A 21,137-nucleotide genomic window follows, 5' to 3' on the forward strand; every position below is an offset into this window, starting at 1 on the left:
GGATCCCATATGCCGCGGAGCGGCTGGGCCCGTGAGCCATGGCCGCTGAGCCTGCGCATCCGGAGCCTGTGCTCCGCAACGGGAGAGGCCACAACAGTGAGAGGCCCGCGTACCGCAAAAAAAAAAAAAAAAAAAAAAAAAAAGCATGATGTGAATAGATGTTCATCTGAAGAGAAGGAATTGAATTTGACAAACTGAGTGATATACTCAGGTTTCTTTATTGGCAGACCTCCACAGAAACACCTAATTGCAGCTCCCTAGAGGCCACCAACGACTCTCTCCTGGATGCTGGCTATGCATCCAATCCCCCAAACCCACCGCCATGATACTGCACCCCGCCGCCAGCTCCTGCATGCACAGGGCACTCCCTACCTCTGCATATCAGATGGCAGACTTCTTCCCTGCTATTCATAGAGGAAAATCCAGGACTGAAGGTTCCCACACTTACATCCCAACTGATCCAAACAATCAGGTATAACTCAGGTGATGTAATAAACGATTTCATGGCACTTTTATCTCATTTTATTTTATTTTTTAAGCTTATTTGATAATCTGCTTGGAACTGGAAATACAGGCAGGAATAAGACATCATCTTAGCCAGAGGAACGATGTCATCCTGCCTCTCGAGCTGCTTACAGATGGGTGGGTGAGATGGATTTGTCAACAAGTGGTTTTAAAATATTGTGATAGTGTTACATTAGTAGTATGGGCAGGTTGTCAGAGCAGTTCTTTATTTTTTTTAGGTGAGCTCTATATTTGTTCCATGAAGGCAGGTCATTATGGAATTCTTGGTCTTTTAGAATGTTGAAGAGCTTAAACAAAAGATAGGTCTCTGAGAATCCTATGTATTTCATGTGGTGTGATGTGTAGATTTTCCTCTTCATTTGTCAACAAGAAACAAAAATTTCACAAATGACTCTCTTGCCCTAAAAGCTTGTCAATTAAATTTATGAGCCCGGCGGGTGCTCTGCTAGGCGCTGGGTCTGAAGTCTAAACAGCAGAGGTTCCCTCTGCTTGGACAGCCTTTGTGGGGCTCCTGGGTGGCCAGTTAGGGAGCTGGTATTTACATGTAGGTTTTGACCCAAACTAACTCCTAGAGAATGAACAGAGCACATACAGCTCACGCCTGAAGAGAGCCTGCCTATCAACCAGCGCTGGAGGGCCCTGTCTGCACCTGGAGTCTCATGCCCACCGCCCCAGAAGCCGCCACCTGTGATGGTTGGTTCTGGGTGTCCCACCTGGCTAGGCTAGAGGACCCAGTTATTTACTTAAACACTAATCCAGGCATCCTGGGAAGGAATTGTGTAGATTAAAATCTACAATCAGTTGACTAAGGAAAGGAGCTGACCCCTGATAATGTGGGTGGGCCTCGTCCAATCAGGTGAAAGGCCTAAGAGCAAAGCTCTTCTTCCAGGAGCAGAAGCAGCTCTGCCTGCAGATGGCAGCACCAGCTCTGGCCTGAGTTTCCAGCCCACCAGCCTGCCCACCAGATTTCATGCTTGCCATCCCCCAAAACCAAAACCATGTGCCAATTCCTTCAAAGAAATCTCTGTTCATTCTGTTCTGCTCTCAGAACGTTGACTGATCCACTGTCCCTTACTCACAGGCCACTAAAGATTCCCCCAAGTGCACGGAACTTCCCAACCCAAGCCTGTCCCACCCCCAGGCTCAAAGAGCCTTGAACTATTCCACAGTCCACCACGGTTCAGCTCTATTATGAATTAAATAGGCTGTAGGGGGTTGGCTCCCCGTGGGAACTTAATCATCACTTACAACATGATTTCTACACAAAAATACCTTCTGAATTCCAAAAACAAGCTTTTATTTAATAAACACTATATATATATATATATATATATATATATATATATATATATATATATATAAAATACTTATATGGAAGTTCATACCATCTTTATCCTTACAGTAAGGCCCTGAGTATGTGTTCCTGTCCTCATTTGATGTTTGAGAACACTGAAGTTAAAAGAGATTAAGGTCACTGGGCCAAAATCACACCTGGTAAGTCGTAGAGTCAGATCTGAACCCGGCTTTACCTGATTCCAAACTCTATACTATATTCATTTCACTATGATCCTTCCCCGTACGTGAAAAACTACTTGGGTAAGAATTGCATAGTGGCAAAACATTCCATTTTCTTCTGTGGCACGTTTGTAGGTGTGCTGTGTGGAGAAGGGTTTAGACATTACCTAACATTTATTGAGAGCTTACTATGTGCCAGGTGCTTAAAGATTCCTTTAATGAAACGTCTAGGTTACATAATATATCATTTCTATACATGGACATTTCAAGATTTTAAAACATGTTATTCCTAATGATTTTTTGTCCCAGTCCGTCTATTTTGGTCATAGGTATTTAATGGGTTTTTCTCTCTTCTTCTTAAATGACAGAAGTTTCACATTGACATCAAGTACCATATAAATTAGAATAAAAATACAGGGCTGTTCTAAGGTGAATGAAAGCCTTTTAATTTATTTATTAATAACATGCAAATGCCTTTTCATTTTGTTAACGGTTTCCTTCACTGTGCAAAACTTTTAAGTTTGATGAGGTCCCCATTTGCTTATTTTTTTTGTTTCCTTTGCCTGAGGAAACAGATCCAAAAAAATTATTGCTAAGACGATGTCAGAATGTACTGCCTATGCTTTCTTCCAGGAGTTTTGTGATTTCAGGTGTTACATTTAGAGGTGCAAACAACTAGGTATAAAATAAGTTACAAGGGTGTACTGTACAGCTTAGGGAATATAGCCAATATTTTATAATAACTTTATATGGAGTATAATCTATAAAACTACTGAATCACTATGTTGTACACCTGAAACTAATATACTATTGTAAGTCAAGTATATGTCAATTTTTAGAAAAACAACATGCAAATACATTCAAGCATCAGGCTGCCTGCTCTTGCTTTTGCACATGTGGTACCAACCCAGCTGATGGACTGACTCCTTCTGGGAGGGCATCTCCAACCCTGGCCAGTGCATTCTCTGACTCTCGGCTACACAGGGGCCCATTCAGAAAGACACTCCTGTCTGTCCTTATTCTGAAGATAGAGAGCCATTTAGACATATTCTTCTACAAAAATACAATCAGTAAACGTAAAGGTAACTGAGAGCCGGAGCACTCAATTCAAGGAGTATTACTTTAGGGTCTCATAGCTATTCATCCAACAAGCAAGCACGTCTTAGGCATTTACTTTATCGAAGGTGCTTTGGGAGAAACAAAGATGAATCACATTGTCTCTCTGATGAATAATGAGTGTGGCAGTGCTCGGTACTGGATGCTCTAAAAAACAATGTTTTTCAAACCAATGGCCGCAATCAATTAGTGGTTAGTGAACTCAATCCAGTGGGTCACAAACGACATTATTTTTAATTAAGTAGAATACAATAGAAGAAAATAGGAGAGTGCGTGGCACGCAGAGAGGTTAAGTAGTTCTTTCTTTCAGTGGTGTATGTGCATGTACCCATTTCCAAAGTAAGATGTATTTCTTAGTGTGAAACATAGTTTAAAAAGTGTTCAAAAGCTCCTGCTTTAGAGAGAGAGAGAAAGAAGAAAACAAAAGCCTTGGACTCAAGAAGCTTGCAGCTTGCTGGGAAGATAAAGCTGATTAACAAACACAGAACCCTTCGGATAAAGCAGCTCAGGACTCAGGGCTAAAATGAACCTTGCTGATTTTGTGCCCCAGTGGGATTAAGACCAGGGAAGAATCACCGTGACAGTTCATTACTCCTTCCTCCTCAACAAACCCTCCACACTCAGCCTTAAGGACCACACCTCGGTGACCCTTCTCAGACAGCCTTGCTTGTTCCTGCCCAACTCCCCAGCTCCTGAGGTTGGATCAGTGCCCAATGGGCACATCTCTTGGGCCACTTCTCTCTTTTACATTTCTTAGATCACCTCATTATTCTCAGAGCTTTAAATACCGTGGGACTGCCCACATTTGGTTTTCCAGCCACATTACCTGAACTCCCAGGCTTGGATACCCACATCTCCATTCAGTCTCTCTACTGAGATGTCTCGTGGGCATCTCAAACTGAATACATCCCCAACTGAACTCCTAAGCTTTGTCCCCCATCTCTGCACCTCCCTTGGGCCTCCTCATCTCAGCTAATGGGAATTTACACCATCCCACTGATAAGGCCAAAAGCCTTGGAGTCTTTCATGACTCCTCTCTTACCTGCAACAGCCATGTCCCAATCATCGTTAAGAAACCCGCTGGCCCTATCTTCTCCCCATCTCCTCCTCCACCACCAGCATCCCTCACCTCCACTCTAGTCTGGATCGCTGCATAAGCCCCCCACACTGTCCCTCTGATCCTACCCTTACCCCCTTCTAGCCATTCTCAACCAGCACCGGAAGCGATCCTCTTAAGCCAGAAAGTGTCACATCTCTCATCAAAACCTCTGATCTATTCCCATCTCACCCTGAGTCAAAGCCACGGTCATCACCATGGCCTGCAAAGCCCACATGATCTGCACCCCACACCTGACTGCCATCACGCCCACCATCACACACAGCTGCGCTCACCTACAGTCTCCTCTCCCTCCCACCTGGCCTCCCCTCAGGACCTTCTCACTCTTCTTTCAGCCTCGAGCACTCACCCTACAGATCTCAGGGCTAATCCCTCACCCCCCATCGTGCTGATCTTTACTCGGAGGTCTCTTTCTCAATGAGACCGTCCAGGTCTGTGCACACCCTTCAACACTGCACACCCCGCCCGGCTCCCTCCTCCACACGTACCCTCTGGTCCCCCTCCCCGGCTTTCTTTTTCCCCATAGCACATTCACCATGTAACGTACATTTTATTTATCTTATGAATGTCCTTTTCCTCCTTCCCCACGAAGGCAAATTTTTTTTCTGTTTATACATTGCCGTGTCCCCTGTGGCTAAAGCAGCAGCTATTTCACAATAATATACACTGAATAATGTATTGGATAAGTGAATGAATACTTTAACAGTATTTTGAAAACGTCACAAAAGAAATGGTATTGTACTTTTACCTCCAGCCTAACCACTAAGCAAAGGAAAAGAATACCATCATAAAGTTTGGTCTAAGAAACCTTACCTCAAACCCTACAATGAATACTCCAGGTGGGACATGCCCTCTCACTGGAGCTTGAGCTAGTTTGGAAATCCTGGTTCAGGTAGCTGTTGGGTGTATCACTCATCTGTGCCCAGGCTTTAGTGACAACTTCTCTTAGCTCTAGATATCATGCTGTCTAGAGGAAGTGGGTTGAAATACAGGCTTAAAGTACAAATCCTCAAGAGACAGTTTCCCCATACAAGGATTATTAACGTGGAATTTTGTGTTACACATGTGCGAAGGACACTCAAAATATTATTCAGTTCTTTCTAGGTTCACGAAATTTGAAAGATGATCGTACGGTTGTATTAGAGTGTGGTATTCAGGAAGGAAGGATTCTATTTTGGTCCATTTGAATGCAGTACACTTTCAGGTGTTGTAAATGTAACTTGGAATAAAAAGTCCAAACATCACCAAGATGCAGTAGTAATCATATGATAGAGATGAAAAGCAGGAAATTTTTACTTGGGTCTCCTTCTTAAATCTGTTGGGTTTTTTTTAATAGATGCCAAATAGCTAAGTGAATGATTCACAAGTATAATAATTTATAGCATCATTTGAGAACCTTAATATCACCAAATTAATGATAAACTAAAGGAAAATATTTGCTGAAATTCATTTCAAAATTCATAATTTGGAAATTAAGTATTAATACTGGAGATGATGGACTTGATATTTTTTAGACTCTGAATGAGCTTTAACAGTTGTTCCTAATAAGATTATCAGACTTTACGTTCTAAGGAGAAAGATGCATGCACATAAGCATTTGACAAGGACTGGGGTCTCCATACATGCTGGGAGATTCATAAAATTTTAGCCAACACTGAAGTTTACTTTTGAGGAATGGTATTTCTACACCTGGGCTTCTATTGACCCCAGGAGGAAGCTCACTAACCTTCCACCCACATCGCTGCTTCTGAACACCAGACACAGAAGTCTAGTTTGCCTCAGGGGATTCAAGTCATGGAATTATAGTACAGAAACCTACATGCTAGTGACTGCAAAAATAATGGAAAAATATGATGGCTCAGCTAGCCATGGCAAGCCAACGGACATGCCTCCAATATGTCAGAAAGACATGTTAGAAATGAACAGTTGCATTAAAAACTAAGGACTCTAAATTAGCTTATCTTCTGTATAGTCAGTGGACATACATATATTTACCATAGACCTAAACCTATGGTGTTTTTATCTTGCTATATATTATAATGTTTGTGTTCTTGCTCATATTTCACTAAAACTTGTAGCCAGCTATAACTGCTGGGTGACGGGTGTTCTGTGGGCATTGCTTTTTAAAGTCTTTTGGTTCTTCCAAGCAGCTAACCCTCACTACTTGTTACAGGTTTCAAAACGTTATAGTGTTGTATCTCCCAGCAACTTAATGCTTGAGTTTTATGTTTAATGGAAAATTACTAAGTTTTGAAGCTTACAGAATGATATGATGAAAAGAGCATAGAAATTTGAGTGAGACAAATGTGCCTTTCAATTCTGACTATGGTTTACTAGCTATAAATTTTCAAGGATGTTATTTAAAGCATAAGTCTCAATTCTCTCATCTTTTCAGTGGAATGACTAACAACGCTGGGGTTTTGTATTACCTGAGATAATGTTTGTGTAGCAGGGAATATAAAATGGCTGCCAACAGGTCCTAAAGCTAATTGCTTCCCTATAGATATGTTGAAGGAGAGGAACAGTCTTTGTCCCAGCTTCCAAGCAAAGGTCCAGAGATGCTTGCTGATTGAACAGCCTGAGATCACACGCTGAGCCATGAGACAAGCAATAGAGCTGGGGAACATGAAAAGCCAAGTCCTCTGCTACTCCTGAAACATATGGAGACCTCAAGTGGCGGGGGAGCAAGGTTTCCCCAAAGCAAAATCGTGGGGATGTGACAACAAGAATCAGAAGTAGAACTGGGTAGCAGAAGCCACAGATGTTCACTACAATCAAAATACAGGGTAGACAATGAATAAAATGCGTTTTCCTCCCCTCTCCTCATATTATACTGGAATATAGTACCATAGTTACTATTTCTTGTTCTGGTATCACAAGGGTATCTTCCCAACAGATCGTGCCCCCTTTGACACGAGCATCACCTCAGCAATATTTTCTGCCAGCCCCCAAAGGCCCATGGATCCTTCCCCTCCTTTGAGGGGTCACAGACCTTGCCCCTCCACATTTCTCCTGCAGTGTCATTTCCCAAAGGAAATGCACTTTGCATTTGCACAGATACATTCAACTCCAAAGGAACAGTTTTAGCACCAAGAAGAGGATTCATGAGAACAAACTACAAAGCCAGTAGGTAATTCGGAGGTACTGAAATTTAATACTCAACTTAGCTTGATTCGCTTTAAAGCTATTTTTACTCTTTTCCTTCATCCATCCCCCAGATTTGCCTGATCCACTTAAAACTTGTAAACCCCTTTGAGACCAGACTGTGTTTTGTGAAATGTCTTTGGTGTATCGCCCTGGCACCTGCTATGGTGCAAGGTACCCTGTAGATACCTGTAAACGTACGTGGGTGAGAATAATTCCATAGGGTAGCAGTGAGTGAATCACCATCAAATAGCATTGTTTACAAAGTTCTATTCAAGGGTATTTTAAAATGTTATTTGGAGAAAGATGTGGCAAAGGGTATTAGCCCTATTTAAAAAGAGGTAGGTATTTACTCTTGTCCTTGATAGGTAATTTTTAAGCAATCTGAAGCAAATTAACTTTTACACCAGCTTCAGGATTCAAGGGGAGTTAGAAAGGGTGGTTGCCAGGGAAATCAGGCCTCGGGATCTACACATCGTGTAATTGTAATTTTCCTATTCTTGCTCTTTTTTTTTTTTTTTTTTCTGCTTTTGCTCTGAAAAGAGCAAGCTAAAAAGGCTACAGGGACATTTATGCCAAGTCGCATTTGTCAAGTTGAAAGCTGTGTGGAGAAGAAAAGCAGTTCTCCCAGCTGCAAAGAAGATGCAAAGGAGCAGAGTGAGTAGGGAATCTGAGAGCTCACTAAAAGTGCTTAGAAGGCCGACGCGTTACAGCCATTCCTGTACAGAGTGCAAGGCAGGACCTTGACTTCCAGGGCAAAGCCTTCTTACAAATGCCGAAAAACCACCAGAGTGCTTGGAGGCCCTCACAGCACCCTTGAAAAGTGTGGCAGTCAGGCAGGTCTTCTGATTCCTCACACACTGTCCATGTACGTTTAAGCAAAAACAGAACGACAGTTGTTAAGGGCACCACGCAATGGTGAGACACTAAGTGCTGCTTTATCTCACAATTATTTTCCATATTTATTATTTTAAACCCTCTTTATCCGTGCTAGCCAATTAGGGACAAGCTACTGAGTGTGCTTATTTCAACAGTTATATTTTATTTTTAAAAAGTACAGAGCATGGGAGCACGCACTCCATTTTTTTTTAAGTTAATTTCTTCACACCCTCAATCAGCGTATCAGAGGCAGCGTGATATCCTCAAAGGCTTTGGTATCAGATAAATGCAGACTTCTACTCGTTATGATGACCTTGGGCAAGTCAGTCCAGCTTTTTGAGTTCAGTTTTGCCGCAGTAAAATGGAAACAGGAGTGTCTATTTCATAGGACTGCTAGAGGGATTAAAATAAAGTCACATTGGTATCACTGCCAGCCCTTGAGATTACTCTATAAATGTCAGCTTATTCTGTAATTATCTCAGATCCCCAGCTTTCCTTTCCTAAGTACAGTTTTGCCTCCTCCTATTTACCCTTCCTTATCAAGCTCGGGAAAGGCCAAGTCGGTTGGCCCCCTTCAGCTATAGCCAAGTGCCCTCACTCACCTGGTTGCTTCAATTGAAATGCTCAATTGTAGAAGAAATCAACAGCTGCTAACGGGTAGCCTTGCAAATACAAGCCTAGTATTGATACCCACCATTTTAATCACAGCTCTTCCTTGCTATACTGTCTTTATTTCTACCTAATGAACCAAATGCCTAAGTTATTTCTCCCAGCTTCTTTGGTTCCTGATGAAATAGAAACTGGCTCTAAACCTCACCTCTGCCTTAGGTTTATGTGTTTTCCTCCTAAATCTCTGCAGCCCAGAACTGCTCACAGAATTACCCCGGCCTCCCCTGGTATATTTCAGGACACATGCTCCATTTCGGCTGTCCCGGCTTTCTAAGTGTCTGCATTCCTTTTGTGGCTCTCAGATTTCCCCAAATCTCACGCATTTTCATTACTCCAAACCTCACCATCCAACTTCCCATCCTGAGATAATCTACTCTCAAGGAGTCACTCACACATGGCTTCATCTCCCAGCCATCGGCTCCCAGACCATCCCTGGCACAGAATGTCTGACTCTATCTACATTGAGTTATACTCTGTGACAGCAGCTCAGCCAAACCCCATGTGCATTGGAAGGGCCTTTTCAAAGTAAGCCTTCCCATGTCTGCAATAGTGTCTTATTTTAATTTCAAGGTATGTAGTTCTTTGTTTATGAATTATTTTTTCCTCCAGACTTTAAAACTCTCAGAAGTTGTTTTCTTATCTGAACTCTGTGTTCTTTAGATTATCATAAAATGACAATTGTTACTCCTAAAACAACCAAGATCTAAATACGAAGAAAAAAAAAATCCCTGGACTGTGTATGGCAGACCCCTCCCAGCTTGGGCACGGTGTCACTCTGACGTAGCTACTAACCTCTCTGGACTTCAGTTTCTTTATTTGATAAACTGAGATTATAATACTTACTCTTCCTATCCTTCAAGGCGGTTGTAAGCATCATGGGACAATTGTGTAAACTTATGTTTTTGGCCAAAGCATGACATAGATGAATGCTAACTGTTATTAATCTGGTCACTAAGGAATACAAACATGAAGTTCTATAATTGCTATCCCAGAATACATCCATTCGTGTTCTTATTTTTGCACATATTCTTTAAAAAGTTGTTTGATAGATTCCTGAGCTCCATATTTTTCACATTTTAGCATCTTTGATATTGGAATGTATCATTGAATCTATGGAGTGTCAGAGCTTAATTGGTGGTGTTTCTTTCTTAGTGGTACAAAAATGTATTGAGGAGTTTACATTGGTATCTTGGATTCAGTAAAATGCAGCATTTGGAGTTTAGGGGAAAGCTGAGGAAGTGTAAAATTAAGGGTACCTTGTCTATTCAGAATAGAATAGAAATTCTATTAACCAAGAGGGGAATAGGATAACCTCCCCCTGCCCCCCAAAAAAAAAAATTAGCAAAGAGTTTGAGACATTCAGACAGAAGGAATTACCTTGAATGATGCTACTTTAAGGTTCCCTATGGGAAACCTTTTATATATATATAAAATATATATAATATACATTATATTATATGTTATAAATTACATATATCATAAATAGAAATATATAATAATATATTTTATTTATATTTATAATTTTCATATATGAGATTTTTCTATTTTTACATAGGGTTACATATATATATTCCCTTTGCTTTTATATCTTTATACTAGAATATCTACTTTAATGACTAGAAGGATGTTAGTTAAAACACCACTGCTTTTTAATCCCAAGATATTTATAGCTCGCCATACTTTAAAAGTAGCCACGAGGAGACAGATCTGTAACATATATTCTCAGATTTTTTTTTTTGGGGGGGGTACGGATGCAGAGCGCTCTGCGGCATGTGGGATCCTCCCGGACCGGGGAACGAACCCGCGTCCCCTGCACTGGCAGGCGGACTCCCAACCACTGCGCCACCAGGGAAACCCTATTCTCAGATTTTTAATGGTGCTTTGAAGTTCACAAGCTATATTCACACACATTATCTCTAGTCATTATACATCTATTATCATCCCCATTTTACAGATGGAAAAATTGAATCAAAGAGGTAAAGTGACTCATTCCAGGTCACACACAGTGAGTGAATGCAAAATTGGTGTTGGAATTAATTAGTTCTTCTTTTCTAGCCTCTCCCCACCACAGTGACTAAGCGCTGCACAGAGCAGACACTTCGTGCAGTCCAGCACCTCCCTGACCACTGGCTGTTGGCCTTAACCGTCCTCAGACATCTGGAATGCATAGGTCTTGAGTCAAGGTTTCTAAAAGAAAAATAGCTTCTCCAAATACAAAAATATCTCCCATGGAGTTTTCTTTTTCCTTAAGATTTCTGCTTTATGAACAAAAAGGAGTCATTTGAGATTCGATCACTGGGAAGCCAGGCCAGCTTCAGTTGGCCCAAGGAAGCAGGCTCCCACCTCGGTCCTACAGAATAGAGATGAGTCCCCAGGACAGAGAATGTAGAGTATTTCCTGATGGGCCAGTCTCACTTAAAAATGATGGGTGTAGGCAGTATATTAGAAATTTAAGTTTTTGCTTAATATATTTCAATTATTTCTGCCCCTCCATTATCAAAGAAATTGAAAGCAAGGCATGAGAGTCTTCTTGGAAAGCCAAAGTCATCCACCATTAGGGAGCATCTGTGTGCCGAGTGCAGAACTCCCATAAAACAGACCTTTATTGAGCACTTCCTGTGTGCTCATGGTCATTACCTCATTTAATCCATGTATAACCTTATGGTGTAGGAAACAGACAAGGAAACTGAGGCACAGAGAATTTAATTAATGAGCCCATGGATGTCCCTATTTAGTGGTCCAGCAGAAACCCAAACCTGGACAAGCTGGTTGCAGAGCCCAAGCCCCTAACCCTTCAGCAGTACGGCTTCCCCCAGTTTCAGCAAGCTTACTGAGCCATTGGAGAGATGACACAAAGATACAGAAAACAAGTCATATATATAAATGCCATTGTAGGATTATGCAACTTAAGTACTTAGAAGGAATCTGTGGATCAGGTTAGAGGCCATACCGTCTCCATCACAACCATACAATTCTGCCCTTCTAATGTAAAACCAGCCACAGTCAATACGTAATGAGTGGGCATGACTGTGTGCCAATAAAACTTTATTTACAAATGTAGATGGCAAGCTGGATTTCACCTGTGAGCTACAGTTGGCTGACCCCTTATGTAGATGGTACATGCTATAGATTTCACAGAGGAGTTGAATTTAGGCTGGAGCAGTTGGAGGGACCTTTGGGATTGCTGAGTTCAGCTTGAAGGAAGATTTGAGATGGGTTTACAAGAGCCTGTGTGACCTGGTCCCACCTCCCCAGCCTTTCCTGGCATTTCCCTCTTGGTCAGGACTCTCCCACCACAATGGCATCTTCTTCCTAGGCTTCAGTTACACATACAACTTATCCCTACTCTAGAGACTTCGCACTGGCTGATCCTTCTGCCTGGAAGCGCTTCCCCAGCTCTCCTCCAGGTTGGCTCCTTTGGTCGGAACTGATCTCCTCTTAGATGTTACCTCTTCCCAGTGGCTTCGCTGAGGAACAAGTTAAAGGAGTTCTCCTCCAACCCCTTTGTCACATCACCCCATCTTATTTTCCTAATGGCATTTATGGTTTCTGAAATCATCTTGTTCATTTATGGGTATATCTGTCTATCATCCATCTCTTCCTGCTCTCCTTCTGCAATGTAAGCTCCACAACTTGGGATCAACGTTTGTATGGTTCACTGCCTGCACATTCCCGGCACCCAGACCATGGCTTGAAAATGAACAAGCAAAAAATACTTGCAGAGACACCGCTTTGGGAAAGCAGGTGTTTTCCTTACTTGCTGCAAGTAATAAATCCTGCCTTCTCTGGAACAAAAAAGAAAAAGAAAAAAAACCTTGCAAAAGTGAAGGAAGAAGGGAGGCAGACAAGGAGAGAGACAAAGAGGGAGACAGAAAATGTAAGCATGCCACCATTAGGTGGTATTAATTTTCTCTTGTTACATTAGGATGGCCCATCATTCAGTGCCCATGACACTATTTCAACTAAGAAAGCATCTTCATCCTGTAATTAGAGGATGATAGCACCTGGTTATGGTCATTCCTTGTCAGAGATAGGTCTTTTTACTCCTGAACCATGACATATGGTTTAAGTTATAGCCTGGCTATCCCCAAAATAGAAAAATGCACACTAATCCTCATTTTGTTCTTTCAAAAATAAAGTTCTCCACTGGAGTTTCATGCTTAAACATATGCATTAAAAAGCGGATAATCCTCTTTTTCTCTAACCCATACTGTTGTTAAACCCTAAGCTTTATCAGACTGATTTTATTGCTGTTTCTTTAACGTTTACTGGGTCTAACCGCCCCACGAAGCTCGTGCAGGTAAGCAGGACATCTGGCTTGCCTGTCGTCAACAAGTGCCCAGGCTGCTCCTTTATCTGCTCCAGCTTCCCTTTCTTACAAAGACTTCCATTCCTCTAACCACTAGGACCAGTAATAGAAAGGTTTTCTCAGACAGCTGCAAGGTTAGTTTTTTCTTTGGATTTGCCTAAATCTTTTCTCTCTGTGCAACTGACACAGAAAGACACAGCAACCTTGACTAGATCACAATAGTAGCTGCAGCACATGACTCTCCTTTCTTTTCAGTGGAAAGGGAGTAACATTTCATGCCCTGGCCCCTAAACAAACTGGTAAGCTTTCCTTGAAAACAATGTAACCAACCACTACCTCCTCTTTTGCTTTTAAATTTAAGAGACATAATAAAAACTGTGGCTCAAATTATAGCGACTTTGCTGGCCCTTATTGTTCAGCAACAGTATTTTTCTTCTCCAAAGTCTTGAGGTTCTGTTTCTTTACATTTTTCCTGGAGCTAATTTCTGTATTATTTTACATGTAATTTATTGTAGGCTACCTTTCAGTATATGAATAATGTATTGATTTTTAAAACCCATTCCAAAGCAAATCACTTCCATAAACTTCTTAGCTGCTATCACTTGAAAAATATGTTTAATTGAAACATATACACATTAAATACTTCCCAGCTGGTTCCCTTAGCAACAGTTGCAGCCTGTTTCTAGTATAAGACCAAGTTTCTACCATTAACTAACTTTGAAAAAAACAAAACACCTAAACAAAAATTTGCCATGTTTTATTTCATAAGCAATATGAGCTTATAAGTTGTCATTGGTCTCTGACATAGTTCAGAGAGCAACACTTACGAGCTGTGCATCAGTACTGAGAAATGGCAAGCATTGGCTGCCTCCTCTGTGACCCTCAGCTGTACCAACTTAATTTATAAGATGTAATTACTGAGCCAATAATGAGGTTCTGAGTATGATCATATCTTTGCAGTGACTAACCTGCCAATGGAAGGAAAACAAGACTGTTCTCAGCATTTATAATTTCCCTAAGAAGTCTCCCTGTTGCTATGGTGATGTGGATGGGTTTTTAGCTAAAAAAGCAAAAACTCTACATTGCTACTACCACAATTAATAAATGGCAAATGGATCAGATGTGATGGATGACAAAGGTGTCATGGGACTATAGTTGTTCAGTTCTATAGGTGCCACAAGATCATACAGAGAGAGACAGCATCAAATATGGTCATGGCAAGACCCCAGGAGCTGCTGGGCTGGAACTCTGCCCCTTTGTAGCTGGGATGTTGGGCGAGTTACATAACCTCAGTTTCCTCATTTGTAAAATGGGGATAATAATAGTGCCCTTAGCTGTGTGGATCAAATGAGTTAACATTTGTAAAGCATTTAGAACAGTGCTTGCATACAGGAAGCATGATTTAAGAGTTTGTTAAATAAAATAAGCTGCATAGTGAAGCTTAACCAAACTTTATTGGTAGTTTTCAACATTAGAACCTACAAACCACTGTTTTCAGGTCCAGGAATAGTAGCATCTCTTCAGTCTGATGTTTCTAGATATACGTTTTCAAATTATATAGAGAAATGTTTAAATTAAGGAGGAAAGCATAGTGCTTTTAGTGGAATGTCTGTTCTCAGTTCCTAGAACCGATAATGTTTAAAAATCTATGTCTACTCTGTGTGTGTATCATTGTGGACAGTTAACGCTTTAGATTTAAAATCTGTATGTTATTAATCATAAATTTTAGATCAAGTAAACACTTATCTTTGAGTTAAACCAAAAATGCTTTGGACCCTAGTGCTGCCATTTATTAGTTATCTGTTCTTTGGCAAATTTCTTAAGCTCTCTGAGCTTCTGCTTCTCATCTGAGAAATACAGAAAAATACACAGAGTTGTTGTATCGATGAAACAAGATCCTATAAGCAAATTTCTTAGCATAGTTAAATGTTAATAATGAAACATGGCATTATTTAACGGATAATCAGTGAATAGTTAGCATGAATATATTCAATACCTTTTTACCTTCTCAGTGCAAACCTGGCGAGTTCTCGGGAGTCCTTCCTGGATCCTCCTTCCCTATCACCATTACTGATAACTCCTGTTCCTAGTGTCTCCTTAGTGCATAGTTCATCTATGGCACCACATCTGAAACTTGCTAGCATGTTGACTTGGAACTGTTGCCAAATTTTTGTATGCTCTGTCTTCTCATCTCTGTTATCAGCTTGTTGAGGGCAAGAACCAGCCTCCCCATTTTCTGGTCTCTTTTAATTAAGCCCTGTGCAGTGTTCTGTGCACAGTACGTAGGGTGTTCGTTACTTCTTAATGGATACAAAGAGTGGCCATTATTGTGTATTTCTTTTACCAAATGGAGGAGATATGAGACCCTAGGTTGGGTCCATGTTGAACTGGGGAATCTAAGAACTGAAAATAAGGTCAGAAAGAAGCCCTCTGTAGCACAGTGTGGTGCCCTGCTGAACTCAAAGGAAATGATTGTAGAAAGAAAAACGAACAGCGTGCCGAGAACATTGTCTTGAGGGGTCCCCACAATTAGGGACTTGGAGCAGGATCCAGCAAAGCTAGAGGGAAAGAACAATCCAGATAAGTAGTGGGTAAATCAGGTCAGTAGAGTAACCAGAAAGCCAAAAGGGGAGAGACTCTTAAGAGGTGTTTTGAGAGAGAGAGAGAGAGAGAGAGAGAGAGAGAGAGAGAGAGAGAGTGTGTGTGTGTGTGTGTGTGTGTGTGTGTGTGTAGAGCCCAAGAAAAATTTAAATTAAGAAAGTGCCACTAGCTTTTATGAGGAGATCATTGGAAACCTTCAAAGAGTGTTTCAAGCACTCCATGGAGGCTGAATCCAAATTAAGAGGATTCAGAAAGAATCAGTTCTTGGGAAGTGAATGCAGCTGGTGTAGACCACTGGTTTAGGAGGAAGCACTATGGACACAAGATGCTCGAGATGGAAGATGCAGGGAAGGTAAAAGAGAAACATTCCTGAATTTTAAATAACAACTGAAAACAAATCATTGAAAAGCTCAAATAAAACCGCTTTCCAAGGGCATCCGTATGCCTTACAATTATTTTCAGCGTGAGAAAATGGAGAAGTGAATCAAATTGTTGTAATGTTTCCTAGTACACAGGTTCTTTCAAAGCTTGAGACATAGATTTGCATGTATTCAAAATATTTTCAGACCAATTACGGTAAAACACTACTGTTGAAAAGTTAATGTCTAAAGTTTTACATAATTACCTATATTACCCATATTCACAGTCAGGAAAGAAAAGAAGAAGATAGACTTTTATAAAGCATGAACTATCTGTTTTGTATCTGCATAGGTCCCTCAGGATGAATGGACAGGGTACACCCCCCGAGGTAAAGATGATGAAATTCCCTGCCGTAGAATGCGGAGCGGCAGCTACATCAAGGCCATGGGAGATGAAGACAGCGGGGACTCGGACACCAGCCCCAAGCCTTCTCCCAAAGTTGCTGCGCGAAGGGAAAGCTATCTCAAGGCTACTCAGCCATCCCTTACAGAACTCACCACACTCAAGTAAGTGTTTCCAACGCTCTACTTCCGGTAGCCCGGCCCCCTTTATAATCACCTACAATCCGATCTTGCAACTTCTAGCGTAAATGGGGCAGAAAACATCCCACAGATGGAGCACTGTGATGTATTGAATGTTCTATTGATTTTGACCTTGGGTCTGACTCATACGTCCCAGTGCCTTCAAAGACATAGGCATCCAGCTGCGCCCTGCATAGAGCATAAGCTGAACCCCCAACCTTCCAAAAGAGTTTGCAACAATCCAGAATGGCCTCTAAAAAGAATTAAGATTTCTGACCAGTGAGGATATCTGTGTATCCCCACTCTTGGACGTTGTTTAGCCGCTAAATCTATGGGGCAATGCTTCTTTAAAAAACTCTTGAATTTTTCAGATGATTGAGTAATAAAATAGAGTAGATTATCTTGGAGAAGGTTATAGAATATGGCTATGCTTAAAAATTGGGTAATATGTGAAAATTCTTGACAGATGTTTTTAAACTTGGACACTCGATACATATTATAATTTGTAAGACCTTAAAAAATTTTTTTTGTTTTGAAAAATATGATTCTAAGTAGTCCTTACTTCCGTTTGTGCTATTTGTAAACAGAGAACAGCATTACAAAAGAAACTACTGAAACTGATTATTGTAAGGTCTGATTTAATTGTTAATATTATTTCTGGAGAGCAAATCAGAGCCTTGGAACAGATAATCATGTGGATCATCATTTGGACTAAAAAAAGTATTATGGGTAATTAGTGTTTTTAAGTGCCTTTGATTCCATATTTTGAGGAAATACATATTACTATTCGTGCATTTATATTGCATTACAAAATAAAATATTAAAAGGCAAAGTAAATAAAACAGAAAAAAAACCAAATCCATCAGATTGAGGAGAAGAAACTAGATTATTAAAACCTAGAATACTAAAAAACAGCTGAATTCTATCATAGAAATGTAGTCAAATAGCAAACTATCAATATATTATATTTTAAAGAAGTGACAGAGAGGGTCCCCTCATGAATTTTTTTTCAGAGGATCATGTGCAACCACTGTGGATCATTTCAATGAAAATTGAATACCAATGACATTAGTAAACCAACCCAAGAAAAGCAGCTCTTTCTTTCCTTCGGCTTCTGGTTACCCTTCCTCTTTGCCTTTATTACTGCAGGTGATAGTTTCCTAGTGTTGCCATGACCAAGTACCATGAACTTGAAACAGTACAGATTTATTATCTCACAGTTCTGGAAGCTGGAAGTCTGAAATCAAGGTATTGTCAGGGCCAGGCTCCTTCTGAAGCCTGGAAACAATAATCCCTCGTTGCCTCTTCCTAGCTTCTGGCTGTGTCCGGCTGCCCTTGGCATTCCTTGGCTCGCAACTACGGCACTTTGATTTCTGCCTCTGTCGTCACCTGGCTTTCTACTTTCCGTGTCTTCGCGTGGTTGTCTTCTTATGACGCCAGTCATATTGGATCAATAATGACCTCATTTTTAACTTGATTAAATCTGCAAAGACCCTATTTCCATGCAAGGTCATGTTCACAGGTATTAAATTTAGGACTTTGACATATCAGTGTGGGAAACACAATGTAACCCCTAACCCTGCCACACAAGGTAACAGTTGATCACAGAAATGGAAAATACAGTCAGGTCTTCATTGCACTGTGGCACCCCTCACAGAGGCTCAGAAATGAACTGAGCCAGTCTGAAAAGAACTGGATTTGTAATAATGGCAGTGGGCCGAGGTGGTATGAAAATTGGGTGGGGCGGGCAAGGAACCTTCTGGGAAGTATCTTCTGTGAACTTTAGAATATCTCTCCCCTAGAGGCAATCAAAGGTAGTCACAGCCGTGGTGTTAACTGACATCTTCTAGAAGATGCAAAAAAATGGGGATATTTTGGGCAAGAAATTCACTTGGACCCTCAAGATCTCAGTATCCTCAAATGCAAACCAAGCAGTGGGATTCTGCAACTTCCAGAGTTCCTTCCACCCCCTTTATATCCCATTCATTTACCTATTGGGATGCATGTCACATCAGATGCACGACGCTTTGGGTCATGGGGGATGAGATACAATGAGTGCTGCTGCTCGAGTCCTACCGGGGACGAGGAGAACAGAAAAGAGCAGAGCCACAGGGGAGGGTGCGGGGAGTGCTCTAAGGAGGCTGAGGACAGGGGAGGTGCAGAAATCAACTTTCACCATGGAGTCTTGGACTCATCTCCTTATTAGCTTCAGGGCTGTGGGGAATCTGCTCTGAAGTCACTGGAACTCTTTCATTTTGCTTCCACCTGATGTTATCTTCCTTTAATGTCCTGGAGCCTGTTTCTACAACCATCCTATATATATATTTTTTGCTGTTCAGAAGTTTGAAGAGCAGAAAAAGGTGAACACACAGATAGTGGCTAAACTGATGGTAGAAAGGTCAGGTACCTGAGTATCAGAGTAGTGACTGCGCTTTTCTTCCTCCAAACCTATGGAAATTCCAAATGGTACCCAATTTACTAGGGGACACCTACTACATGGAAAAATGTTTTTCTTTTCTAAGGATGGAGTTTCACCAAACCATCTCTGTCACCCTCTATTCTTTAGTAGGCAAGACAACAGCTCACCGTCATTCACACACACCTTTCTTCCCTGTGCTACCATCACCTCCCCCAGACTTATTTGTCATAGTCTGTTTGTCTCCATTCATTTCTCCCTCATCTGCTCCAGGAGCTCCCTTTCCCCTTACAGTCCACATATTAAGCTTCCATCATACTCAACAACATAGGTGTCTTCGTGATGTCTAGTTTAATGAGATTTCAAGAGGTACACAAGGGAAAGAAGGGGAATACACTAGGAAAGCAAAAATTCGGACATGACATAACTCATAATCCATTCTTTTCTTTCTTGATGATGTTTTGACTGGAGCTCATTATTTTTCTAGTTCGAAGCATTCCATCCCTCATAAGAAAAAAAGATCCCCATATCCTGGAATTCTAGTTCCCCAAAAAAGAAAACTATATTTTTGTTCCTACTTCTTTGACATTTAAGTCCATTTTTTTTCCTCCTTCCTCCTCAGCAATTCACAGCTTTAGGGATGAATCATAGCCATGAACCAAGATAACTAAAATTAGCCAAGTGAGATGGGGCAAACATTTTGTTTGAGGTTTTCAACTCCCATCTTCTCTCAGGAATGTTGGAGAAGAGGCACTCCTACACTTTCTTACATTGTTTTTCTTCTTTCTTTTCTGTTTTCCAAAGGCATCTTGAGAGCTTATTTCTGAGGCTAGTTTTCTTCAGCTACTTAATGTCAATGATTGTGTCTTCAGATAGATAAGGCCTAAGGTCAGTTGAACATTCTGGAGTCAGAAGGAGTCTTGAGACAATGAACTCCATCTTTGGGCTGCAAAACTTCTGTAGCTACTCTCTGAGGACCATTATCTCTCCCACTCCCTTCTCTTCTCCCACAGATAGTAACAAATCCCTTCCCCTCACCGTTAGCTTTTCCTTCTTTCTTCATTATTAACTAACAACGAATTTGAAATGGCATATCACCCAAGAATATTAGTATTTTCAAAAAGAACTTCTGAATGTTTAATAGTAAATTCTCAGGCAAGTAGGAGAGAGGTTTGGAGGCCCAAGTTCCCTCAAAGCAGGTCACCACAGCTTGGCTCTGATGAGGGATTTAAGTCTTTTACTTGGATTTGCTATAATATGCTATTTATTCTGGAAAGGAGACTCCTGTCTGCTTCCATGATTAGTTAAAGCCACGTCCAAATCCCATCGTGGACTTTTATTCAATAGACTGTAAAAAGAACTTTTAAAAAATGACGTTAAGTGAGCTATCATGTAAAAGATTCTAAAGTTAAATTCAAATAAATGTCCATTAATCCTAAGCAAATAACACTTTAAAATCTCTTCGTAGTTCTTTATCCCTTCATCCAAGCACTAAGAAAAATTTTCTCCTGGAAGAAATAGTCAGCCTCTGATATTATAGACTTTGAACCTCCTCTGAAATCGGTGAGATGGGCCCCAGGCTTCTGTGCATGCTTGGCTCTGGAGAGAACCCATCAGAGCTCCCAGAAGTGTGGATAATGTATCTAACAAAAGGCTTCAGGAAGATTTATTTTCAATCCTAAATGTTAATTTATTTTCAGGATGGTTAATCCTTGAAATCATCCTTCTTTTTCTAATCCTGAAAGTTTTTTAAACAATAAATATCTCTGTGGCTTTTGGCAACTGGTTTGATGTCTCTGAGTCCCACCACCCCCTCCCAAATTAAATGAGAGTCTCATGCTCTTAGCTTGGACGGTTTCACTTAGATTACTCCCTCTCAGCCCCACCCCAGCCCCGTGCAGACAG

General features: G+C 41.0%; 1 protein-coding gene across 16 annotated transcripts in view; it reads left to right on the forward strand.

Annotated features, from left to right (window-relative positions):
- The window catches only part of DLGAP1 (DLG associated protein 1), a gene marked incomplete at both ends in the record, with an annotated part of 320,951 nt that overhangs the window by 50,802 nt on the left and 249,012 nt on the right, over window positions 1-21,137 (forward strand). For 11 of the 16 annotated variants that reach the window (XM_079717234.1, XM_079717233.1, XM_079717225.1 and 8 more), the window contains one exon: window positions 16,587-16,801. In XM_079717234.1, the coding sequence (XP_079573360.1) occupies window positions 16,587-16,801 (215 nt within the window). Of the gene's footprint in view, window positions 1-7,960; window positions 8,075-16,586; window positions 16,802-21,137 lie in introns of all 16 variants that reach the window. The other 5 variants (XM_079717235.1, XM_079717226.1, XM_079717236.1 and 2 more) reach the window with 1 other exon arrangement.

The sequence above is a fragment of the Hyperoodon ampullatus genome, assembly GCF_949752795.1.
Source record: "Hyperoodon ampullatus genome assembly, chromosome: 13".
Classification (NCBI taxonomy): Eukaryota; Metazoa; Chordata; class Mammalia; order Artiodactyla; family Ziphiidae; genus Hyperoodon; species Hyperoodon ampullatus.